This window comes from Lutjanus erythropterus, chromosome 20 (assembly GCF_056507025.1).
Source record: "Lutjanus erythropterus isolate fLutEry1 chromosome 20, fLutEry1.hap2, whole genome shotgun sequence".
Taxonomy (NCBI): domain Eukaryota; kingdom Metazoa; phylum Chordata; class Actinopteri; order Lutjaniformes; family Lutjanidae; genus Lutjanus; species Lutjanus erythropterus.
Genome location: NC_139336.1, coordinates 29,472,541 through 29,483,883, shown reverse-complemented (window position 1 = coordinate 29,483,883; position 11,343 = coordinate 29,472,541). Strand labels below are relative to the sequence as shown.

General features: G+C 37.7%; 2 protein-coding genes across 2 annotated transcripts; both read left to right on the top strand.

Moving 5' to 3' along the window:
• The first annotated feature begins 1,573 nt into the window (after nucleotides 1–1,573).
• On the top strand, nucleotides 1,574–4,728 carry LOC146308690 (uncharacterized). The gene is made up of 4 exons (XM_084746098.1): nucleotides 1,574–1,911; nucleotides 3,787–3,922; nucleotides 4,003–4,107; nucleotides 4,351–4,728. The coding sequence occupies exons 2-4, from the start codon at nucleotides 3,788–3,790 to the stop codon at nucleotides 4,513–4,515; spliced, it is 405 nt and encodes a 134-aa protein (XP_084602224.1). The 5' UTR covers nucleotides 1,574–1,911; nucleotide 3,787; the 3' UTR covers nucleotides 4,516–4,728.
• Nucleotides 4,729–5,656: 928 nt separating this feature from the next.
• edf1 (endothelial differentiation-related factor 1) lies at nucleotides 5,657–10,007 on the top strand. The gene is made up of 5 exons (XM_084746097.1): nucleotides 5,657–5,915; nucleotides 7,260–7,311; nucleotides 7,519–7,679; nucleotides 9,182–9,275; nucleotides 9,397–10,007. The coding sequence occupies exons 1-5, from the start codon at nucleotides 5,838–5,840 to the stop codon at nucleotides 9,456–9,458; spliced, it is 447 nt and encodes a 148-aa protein (XP_084602223.1). The 5' UTR covers nucleotides 5,657–5,837; the 3' UTR covers nucleotides 9,459–10,007.
• Nucleotides 10,008–11,343: the final 1,336 nt, after the last annotated feature.

The following is an 11,343-nucleotide window of genomic DNA, read 5'->3' as shown; positions in this document are numbered from 1 at the left end:
TTTAGGCTTTGTGTCCAGCATGATTTCTGTCTGTTCTTAGGTTGTGTTTGTAGAATTTCACACAGGAATGTTGACCTGGAAGCCAAAGACCAACATGTATTTCCTCCAGGCACATGAGCACTGCCAGCTTGAAAATATGTCCTCAGTTTTGGTTTGCTTGGACAGTTTTGCTACGCATGCTTATGTGATAAAACCATATTACATTTAACCCGTTTATTTGTCTATATTGTACACCAAAACAAAGTTCAGATGAAAAGACAAGGCATCAAACTACAAAATATAGGCTTTAGGCTTCATATGGGTGCTGGAAATCATTGAAAACACTGCAATTTCAATGTAGTGTTTTCAAGGTTTGAAATGTGCCTGGATGAATAGTTCACTGTTTAGATAAAGAAACAAAAGAGGTCAAGCTCAGCCAGGTTACGCAGAATCAGGTGACACATTTTGAGATGTGAAACTTTGTTGTGTTCTCCTTTTATTCTTTCTGTAGAATTCACAAGACAACATTTTGGTTGTTTATAGCACAATAGCATGTTTAAATGTGATGAAGAGGTGAAATAATCATTTTGAGTATGTGTGTATAGAGATGTAATTTACAACAGATGCATGATGGTGGAAAAGGTTGAAAATCTGTTAAGTGCTTGAATTTCATTTTAGAAAAGGTGTAGGGAGCCCTGAGACTAGTCTGGTGGTGCCCAACCTGGAGGGCCAGGACCCCCTAGAGAGTCCCACATGGGGTCCTGTGAGGATGGAGAACCCACTGGGAACCCACTGGTTTGGGAAGGACAAAATGGTTCCGGCCAGAGAATCGGGTCTGAGAGGATACTTTAAGAAAAGTTTGACAAAATTCTGTATTTTCTTCTGGGTTTTCTCCACGTTTTTTTTTTTTTTTTGCTTTTTCTTGTAATCCTGAAACTTTGATATATTCATGCTTCTAAAATACAATCTAGGATGGGTAAAATCTCTTTGATTAACTACTTTGATTACACCGAGGCCATGACTTGTAATGAAGGGTCACTATAGACCTTTTCCACAGCAACCATATTATACAGCTACAACTAATGATTATTTTCATTATCAATTAATCTGCCAGTTATTTTCAAAATTATTGGACTAATTTAGTCTCTAAAATGACAGAAAATATGTAATGAGTAAAAAGGCTCATCACAATTTCCCCTACCCCAATCTTCCACCAAATGTTTGACATTTTTGCTTGAAAAATGACTCCAATGACTAATTGAAATGAAAAATTACTAAAAATGACCAAAGTCCACTAATCTATTAATCAGCTACTCATTTCAGCTCTGCCATAATGATATGAAATAGTGGGCTAAACACAGGTGCTACCACTGATACTAATGAGGGTCCCGTTCTATTTAGTGTAGCACAGCCTTTCCAGTGAGGCAACAGGCACTAATCAGCAAGCTGGTTCTGTTAACTCGATGGAATTTAATCTTAATTAGTATCATGGGTGACACCTGTGTTTACCCTACTATTTCGTGCCAGAATGACTTCTGTGAAAAAGGTCTTAAGGTATATTTTTTTAGGTTGCCAAATACGTAAAGGCTCTTAAGTTTCAGCACAGAACAGCAATGGTGAGTCATTTCTAATAAAATGTATTTCTTACTGCCTTTAAATCTGGCGTGACAACTCTCAGTTGTTTGGTCAGTGCTATTTTATAAATAAAAATTACCGTAATACCGCAATAATGCACCTGTAAAAAGCAGGCTACGTGACGTCAGAAGTGTCGAATTCCAGAGATTTTTGCAGGACAAAGACAAGACTTGTCTGGACGAAGAAAGTTTCCCCTTTGTGACTGGAGAGTGAGGAAGTAGTACACTTCACCGCAGGATTCAGTGGCGTTTATTTACCTCCGAGCATTTTGGGGTGTTTCTACGTCATATAAACGAGGTATGTTCACTTTTGTTTGTAAGTTTTTTGACGCCCCCGCAGCACCAGTCTGAGGACAGTCTGCCGTGCGCGGCTGTGGTGCACGCGCCAAGAACATTAAACATTTGAAATCGACCGTTAGCCTTTAGCCTCGTTCTGAACCCCGATACGTGTTCTACAGTTTAATGGAACCACAGTATGATAATGTTTGCGACCATAATGTTCTGTTAGCTAGAAACAAATCTGGTCTCGGTTTAGAAACGTTAGCGATAGTCCTTGAATGCAACAGTTCCTTAAGTTTAACCATAGCTAGTTATTACTCGAAAAATCTTAACATGGTAGTTAAAGTTGGATGAATAAGGGTAAAAATTAAACCCAGAGAGGAAAATGTCAGCCATCTTACCTGGACTGTGCTAACTCCTGTTTTAAAAACTTTCTTAAAGTTGTTTTGGGTAAAATAGGATATTGTGCATATTTATTTATTTATTTATTTTAATGTGTATATATATATATTCTCATGTTTTGTTGACAATGTTTTATTTGTGCTTCTTACAGTACTTTATGTTTTCTACTAACCCCACCTATGCTTATTGTTATGCAACAAAATCACCCAAGTGTAAACCTACTTGGCAATAATCCTGGTTCTGACTGACATAACTATCTAATCACTATCATCTTATAATTTACAGACTACACAGTTAATCAATATGGAGATCTGATGCTTAGCAAAACCATAATTAATAGTGATGCAGAAAACTGTGATTATCACGTGTTATTTGCTCAAGATATTTGCATTATAGTAGTAGTTGACCATCATGGGTTTTTAAATGGACAATGCTGATATGTAGAGTGCAGGGCTGATATATAGGCTCAATGCCAATCAAAACAAAGAAAAGTCAAGTATAATATGACAATGTTAACTGGATGCATATTGTTTTAGATGTATTTTTTTTTTATCAGACTAATTAATGAAAGAGTACACTGGCTTATGCTGTAAAGTTCAGAAGGTGATTAGTACTTAAGGGAGAGCAGGGTACAGTGTGTTAATGGCATTATTCAACTGCTCTATTCTATATATTATAACAACATATATTTAACGTGAGCCACTGATGGGTTTAGATGAGATTTTGCTGTCATTTAGGACGGGTCAAACCATGTTAACATTCAGAAAAGATGATGGTGACAGAGATAATTTAGGCAAACACGTTCTAGTAAAGGACTCGAAACTAACTTTTTCATCACCCTCCTGAAAAATTCACAAAAGGTAACGCTGACGTTGTTCCACAGCAGCCTCACTAACAAGGCTGTCTGCAGACATTTCTTGTTTATCCGCCTCGTGAGCATCAGTGCCGATTATCTATCACTACTTTATAGTGTTAATGTGTCTAAAGGAAACGTTATGTTTAAAGTGTTTATTCTCATTTAGTAGCAAGCAGTTTGAGTTGCTGGCAAAATAATTTGCATTTATTATGATCAGTGAGTAAACACATACTGTTTAACTTTTTAAACGGTGACAGCTGTAAAATGTGTAGCAACCTTTTCACAGTCATCATCACTCATCATTGTGTTACCCATTATTACTTGCTGGATTTAAATCTTAATAGAAATTTAAAGTCTCAAAAGATTACAGGTGGTTTCTTCCACTGCAGCACAGAATTTGTTCCAACAGTAATTACATGTGGAATTAAAGCTGTGTCTCCCTCTGGTGGATGTACTCATACATCAATGAAGAAATGTATGAATTCTCTACAAGTGAAGTTAGTAAACCTTTAACACTACGTAAAGCTAAGAATCATCGGGATTTTGTGATTTGGAGTCACTGTGTTGCTTCCAAGGTAGGTGATAACAAAGGGACGCATTTTTTCTTTAAATAACGTGTGTCTCTCTGTGACCCAGGATGTCCACCAAGGGCGTCAGACCCGATGAAGGCCTGATGATGATGCAGGAGCTTGACGACCGGCTGAAAGAGCAGATTGACAAGCTGGAGCATGTTCGCCTTGCGGCCGTTGAACTGAGGGACAACTTGTCTGGGGTACGTCACACAGACAGTGAATCCCGATCTATAATAAAAGCTTATTTTCTGTGAGTCATGTTTATTTCCTTCTAACACAGAGCAACAGTGATCTAACCCAGTCTATCACTGACCATCTGGACTGGTTGAATCACTTGTCAGAGCGAGTGGAGTCTCTTCACATGAGCACAACTGTTTTTGTTCAGGTGAGAAATGGATTAAGTTTCTGATAGGATCTTGGTAATGCAAATGCAAACACTTGCAGCAAGTGTCTTCTGTTTCTTTTAACGAGAACTGCGAATATTAGTGTTTTATAATAAAAATATAATGTGAAAATAAAATATCTTAGCAGGACAACTTGGGACTCTTTTTGGGGCACTGCAACACATCAGTCAGTGTGTATATGCTGCATTGGTCGCTTCGCTAATTTCCGCTTCATCTGTCTGCAGATGAACCCCAAGCCTCGTGCATGGGCGGGGAAACAGGGTTCCAAACATGGCTACCGGATGGGACGTCTCCACCATGCCGAGGACGCCCAGTCAGAGTTCGGCTGGTCCCCCATCCGCACACGACGAAACAGCGACGCCGCTTCTGAAATGTCCTGTAACTGGTAATCTAGTAGACTCTGGAAAATAAGTCAACTGAGGCTGCGGTTTAATGCAAAGTATCGTCCAACTCACTTCCACCAAATTTATGATCAAAAACCAAACTCTTTGCACATTTTTTATTGGTACACATAATTCATGATGCCAAGTTTTACATGTACTGTAATACTTTACATGTTTATACGTCCTGTGTTGTTGTGCTGTTGAACATGCTATATTTTTTAATAGGATCCAGTCCTTTCAATATCAGCTATTTTAGTTTTGTACCTTTCATTGGTTCTTTATTTTATTTTGTTTTTAATTTTTGTTTCAAAATGTTTAATATTAGTTCAGTTTTTATTGTTTAAAATGTTTAGTTTCAGGGTTTTTTTGTTTCAGTCCTACTTTATTTCACTTATTTTACAGTTTTAGCTTGTTTTAGCTTGCTTTTTTTAAAAACAGTTTAAGTTTAGAACAGTATTACAATAAATACACATTGGTTTGTGAAGGTGGTTGACTCACACATCATGTAGACACCTCAGTCTCAATCAGCATCTGCACCAATTCCTCCTCATGCTTGTGTTGACAAACTTCAGAGACAAAAACAAAAACTGAAGACATTTCCTGTACACTTTTTATTGTATTCTTGTCAGTTTTTAAGTGTAGAATCATCATCATTTTCATTTTGTTCTTCTAAAGTCTAGTTTTTATTTTTATTCCACTGAACTATTTTTTTTTTCCATACCTAGTTTTAGTTTTCAGTGTGGTTTTAGCAAACTACAATACCCTTGGGTGGTACGTCCATTTTATACCTATGCTACCTCTGTTTGTAAAAGTTTCTGAACTACATGATATATTTCAAATTTGATTAAAGAAAAGTCATTACACACATAATAATGTCTCTAATAAATTTCTGTGTACGTTTTTTTAGTCTAGACTTTGCAAGTTTGTGCACTTTGCTCTCAAAAACAGCCGGATGATTCAACAAACTGATATTTTGCAACAGCAAGGTAACTTTCTGGTGTTTTCTCTGTCTGATGTAATGTGTGTTTTAAATGTGCAATCAGCCAGCCTGCGCTGTCTCACGGTTGAAAACCTGTGGATGTGGATGTAGGTCAGCCTGCTCCACCAGCAGTTGTCGCCGCTGAGGCTCCTCCATTATGTCATTGTTCATCGCTGTGGTTTAAATAAAGTTTTGGCAGAACGCGTGGGTGATACTTCTGGAAGGAGCGTGTGAAACGCTGAAGCAGCACTAATTACCCTCTTTAAAGGGAAAATTTTGAACACACTGAGTTGAATTTATTTTTATATCTATATTAAACATTACGGGTATCGAGTGAACCCTTGGAAACATGGCAGAAAGTGACTGGGACACCGTGACTGTCTTGAGGAAGAAGGGGCCGACTGCTGCCCAGGCCAAATCTAAGCAGGTTAGCATGAGCAAATCTCTTCGTCTGTTTCGGTTTTGTTCTGGATCATAATATTGATTATTGATCAGTGGCTAAGTTCCGTTTTACCATAGTGAACGGCTAGAGTATAATGCACTGCTACGAACGATCGTTTCTGCGTGTGGTTCAAACAAACGTCTGCCATGTGTCGTGGTTTAGTTTAATAACAACAGCAGATAGAGCCGACAGTCTCCTCCTAAAAACGTTAATATCGGTTGGGATGTCACGTTAACCAGCTGGCTGGATGGTTTGTTCGTTTCACCCGGATACATGAGCATGACTGCTATGTTTTTCCCCGCACACAAATCAAACTCCGTAGGTAACGTAACAGTTAGCTTTACCAAGTTCAGTAGTCGTGTTCAGAGGGGAACTCTTGGTTTGAGATGCTCTCGCGAGATTTGCCTTCGTTGTGTAGTCACTGTGCATTTTGTCCAAGTTAAGTATGTGCAATAATGTGACATCGCCGTGGGTAGAAAATGTTTAGAAATAGGGACGAATAACGCACGTTTGTAGTTCCGGAAAGATCATGATTTGGAGATGAAACATTCACACTCGCGAGATTTTTCACATTTCTGCGGTTCCCATGTAGACACAACCAAAACTTCAGAGATAACGTTTTAGTCCGGTTAGAAAGCCAAATAGCTCAAAACATTACTCTTATTAAGTTACGGTCCTTTCATCAAACTAAACATCTCCAATAAATGATTAGCTCTTCAAGTACGGGGTAGCTTTTTAGCTAAAGTTTGTTAGTTGGAATATTTGACGGTAACCAAAATAGCAATTAGCTTGCTAGTTAGCATTAACCACCTTTGCTAACCTTATAAGGATAACGTGGGTATAGGTACACGATAAACACAGTTTTGTGTTTTTATTTGTTATTTTTATTTTAACTATTTTGACTTGGATTGTGCGTGTTTCAGTCTATGTTATATGAAACATCCTTTATAAATAAAACTGCTTTTCCTAGGACGTTATGTTAAACCCACATGCAGATGTCTGGTCATGCAAAGATAACGCTGGAGGAGTCACAGACAAATCCAGCATTCATGTGTCTTACAAAAACCTAAAAACATGGTTATCGCCATCTGTATTGGGAAAGCAGTGTTGACTGAAATATTGTGCTCAGGCAGGATTGGTCACGTTATCTTTTATTGAACTTGTTCGTTCAACTTAGATAAGCAGGTCCATTACTTATTAACTAGCCTACATGATATGTTTAAATGAACCAAAAGCTGAATAGGATATTATATGAGCCTCGTCGTAATGTAGCCTACTGTCAGTAAATCTAGATTTTGTTTAAGATTTGCTCTTGTCCTTTTTCTCTAGGCTATCACCTCTGCTCAGAGACGTGGGGAGGAAGTTGAGACAACCAAGAAATGTAAATTTATGCTTTCTGTACAGATTTTGTAAAGACTACCGTTCACCTGCAGAGTGACCTTATTTTAAATGCAATTCAGAAATTCTTCTCAAAACATGACGAGCACTAAATAAATTTAATGGCCCATGTTGTGATAATGCTGTTTTTGCATGTCTAACACTTTGTACGACGCTTGAGATTCACACTGATCCACTGCTTGTCACACAGGGTCTGCAGGGCAGAACAAACAGCATGTCGTGACAAAGAACACAGCCAAACTGGACCGGGAGACTGAGGAGCTGCACCATGACAGGGTTACCCTGGAGGTGGGCAAAGTCATTCAGCAAGGCAGGCAGGCGAAAGGCTTGACCCAGAAAGACCTGGCCACTGTGAGTACAAAGACTTCTATATATTGACTTTTATGTATTGTCTGGATTTGTAAAATAGTTTTTACCTTGATTGTGTGGGTCGGTGGATCTGACATTTGCTCACATTATGAGGGAAAAAGAAGACAAAAAGCATAAGCAAAATGATAATCATGATTATTTTGATCAGTATTGAGATCATGATTATTCTTTAATTTTTAGTGACAAGATATTTTTTATTGCACTTACATATTTTTTTTATTTTTTATTACAACACAGCATTGCTTTCACCTCCATGTTGTGCTACATTTACAATCCTGCTAATGTACAAATCTGTGCATCAAATTGAGACAGTAAGGTCCTCATTTACCGTGCATCTCCTAGAGGCAACATATAAATCAGATTGTACCAAAGCTTTTTACCCCAAATTAAATCAACAGACCACTGCTTTCACTTTAACGTTGTGCTACATTCATGTAATGAAACGCTGTACAGCATCTGTGTTATGGATGTTTTTCTTTTGGGCCTTCATGCTTTCATTTCACAGCAGTTTGTGTTTTTTATTTACATGTGGTTAAATAAGATGGTTGTGTGGCTTTGCAGAGCAAAGTCTCATCCACTCCGTGCATTTGTTTTGTTCTTAATGCGACTCGGCCTAAATCCCAAATAAACACCAGATGATGATAGATTTCTGATGTGTCCGAACTTTCACCCTCAAGAAGATGTTCTAGATTATCAATACATAGAAGTATCTATGAAAAATGCTTTGTCCCAGGTGCTGAAAAGGTAGTAAATGAAATTAGGGTTTGATACTCTTGGATACAAAGTGGTGCTCTTAACTTTGCTACAGTAGATTAATGTGAGATGGTTTGTTGTTTGCTGTATTTTTATGAATGTTTATGCTGAGATGATGTGCGTATTCTCATTTTGTGAGTTGTTTTTTCCATGATTATGTATGTATTGTATTTTTATGACATGTTTTACGGTGAAACCAAAGGGAAATCTCCTTTTTTTTTTTTTTTTTGAGCAAAAAGATTTTATATTCACACTCTGAACTGAAGCATCAACATCTGAAAAAGTTTGCACAGGCTGCAGCTGCAGGATGGTGGACTGTTAGTTTGGAAAGAGCGTCATTTGATATGCAGCGGAGTTTTATGAGCAGAGCACGCATTTTCAACTTCAAATATAACTTGTACACATAATAAACAATATACTTGGAGTATAAAATGATCTTATTGCAGACATTTGTATTTTTGATCCAGTTAGCTAAGCCATTTCCCATGCAAACTATCGTATAGTTAATTTAAAAAATGTCTACAGACTAATTTGAAAAGTTCAGATACTTATAACCAGAGTCATTTCAAACATATTACTGACAGTTTTCTGAAATGATGTGGCCATTTCAGCCCCGAGATCAAAACATTTCCAGCTACAGGGAGTGTTTTTGTATATTTAAGTAGTTTTGCTGGGATTCAATCTTGTGGTTAAACAAAATTATAAATATTTATGTTAAATCTTTCCCCCAGAAAATTAATGAGAAGCCTCAAGTCATTGCGGATTATGAGTGCGGGAGAGCAATTCCCAACAACCAGGTCATGGGCAAGATTGAGAGAGCGCTCGGTAAGAAATCTGTTTGCTTAAAATGAACACTCTTATTTTAATCTCAATTGCCAGTTGTTAAGCCCATATTTGTTCCTTGTATATGTATATATCAAATATGTTCCTCCTCTGTCATGAACAGGGACGAAACTACGTGGGAAGGATATTGGCCTACCCCTGGAGGCAAAACCCAAGAAGAAATGAACACAAAGCCTCGAAATCAGCCCGTCCTGGTCCCATCTTTCCCAGTTACTGAAACCTAAACTGCTTCCCCCTTCCCACCCAACCTCCAAGAACCCTCAAAAGCTCTACTCCTCTCTCCCCACATCCCTTCCTCTCCCTGGGCTGATCTCACCTGCGTCCTGCCTGAGGACCTGGTGTTCCCCTGCATACTACAAGCTGCATACTGACAAGTCATCAGAAAAACTTTGTCTACCACATAATCAAGTGAATGATCGAATTCATTTTTTAGCATCACAAACTCTGTACTTCTTTTCACTCACGTCTGCTTAGGCTTTGGCATGATGAATTCAACTTTTTTGATAGTGATGTAAAATCATAAAAAGTGAATTAGTTGTCATGACCAAAAAAACTAGTCTGACTAACGTTAATTTTAAGCATGATGTTAAGCCGAAAGCGCTTGATTGCATCTTTTTTTCCACACACGTAAGACGGTGGGTGAATGTCATGACAGTGTTGAAATGTTTTAATGCTGTGCTTTGTTTTGATCCAAAAATAAAGTTTGGCAATTTATGACATTTCTGGGTGTGTATTTATAGCGACCGTTAGCACGGGAACACCAGTGACCAGTCCTCTTAAACAGGGTTTTTTCCTGATACTAATACCAGTATCAGAAAATCCCTCAGACACTGCCTAAAATACTGGTATTGGTGTCGGCGAGTACATGGGTCTATGCACTGATCCAATATGTAATTTTTTTTTTTTTACCCCTGAAACTGGACCCTGCTACTTCACAGCAGTGCACCACATACTGCCTTTTTCACTGTGTATGTATTTATCCATGGATTTGAGACGGGCCGTACAACAGTGATGGCAATCACATGTATTCTCACATCCATAAAAGGTTAGGAGCATACAAACACTCTGGTATCTGATCAGTACTCAGTATTGGCTGATACACAATGCTGAGGTATTGGAACATCTCTGTTCTTAAATGTCCTAAAATGCAATTCTGACAGTTCTGTTAAAGCTGAACTTGAGTTAATGCTTCATGTCAAAGGCACTAACAATACCAGAATCTGTCGTTTTGAATGTATCAAACTACCATGACTCTGCCATATACTTTGCCAGCAATTTTAGAAAATGACTACATTTACAATCAAAGCTACATTTGGGTTGCTGTACTCCGAAGAGTCGGGACAAAGAATGCTTTATCAACCTGGAATCTGAATGTAGTACTAATGTTTAGCCACTAGATGTCAGAATACCACCAATAATATAGTAAATTGGGACCTTTACTGTCCCATCATACTGCAGAAAAACTATGTTGCAGTTACATTTTTGTGCAAAGTTGTGACTTTATGAAAAAATCCTATTTTCTATATTCTTTAAGTATATAAATGACTATCTTTTATATATAAATGCTGCCAAAAAAGTCCATCTTGCCCTGCAAATTTTACCACTGCTGGTAAAATACAGCTGCATAATTCAAACAATAGTGTTGATGTTAAATGTAAGCACTTGCACTTTGCAGAGATATGTTGAAATGTATTGGTTTGTGTAATGTTTCTCTTACCTTCACCCTACAAATGTATGACACTCTAAAATGACTGGCCTTAAAAAAAGCTTGGAGCAGTTGTGATTTGCAGTCCTTTTCATTCCTCTGCAGTGTTCTGCTTAACCCTCTATGGTACACATTATGATGCCAGTGAGGGAAAAAATGTTTAGAGTGTTTTTATGTCTCAAAATAGACTAAATAAACATAATCTGAAGAAATTTTATTTTTATTTTTATTTTTGGAAGTTTTTGGGGTTTGTTGCCTGTAGGCAACATTGTACCATAATGGTGCATAAGTGAAAAAGAACGTTCCTTTTCCAATTTGAACATTGTTTATTTCATAAACATATGC

Bases quoted from the DNA above. Each gene is read 5' to 3' on its own strand.
- LOC146308690 (XM_084746098.1), top strand. From the start codon at position 3,788: ATGTCCACCAAGGGCGTCAGACCCGATGAAGGCCTGATGATGATGCAG. The intron at 3,923-4,002 runs GTACGTCACACA...CTTCTAACACAG, and splicing joins TGAGGGACAACTTGTCTGGG to AGCAACAGTGATCTAACCCA. The intron at 4,108-4,350 runs GTGAGAAATGGA...ATCTGTCTGCAG, and splicing joins GCACAACTGTTTTTGTTCAG to ATGAACCCCAAGCCTCGTGC.
- edf1 (XM_084746097.1), top strand. From the start codon at position 5,838: ATGGCAGAAAGTGACTGGGACACCGTGACTGTCTTGAGGAAGAAGGGG. The intron at 7,312-7,518 runs GTAAATTTATGC...CTTGTCACACAG, and splicing joins AGTTGAGACAACCAAGAAAT to GGTCTGCAGGGCAGAACAAA. The intron at 7,680-9,181 runs GTGAGTACAAAG...TCTTTCCCCCAG, and splicing joins CCCAGAAAGACCTGGCCACT to AAAATTAATGAGAAGCCTCA.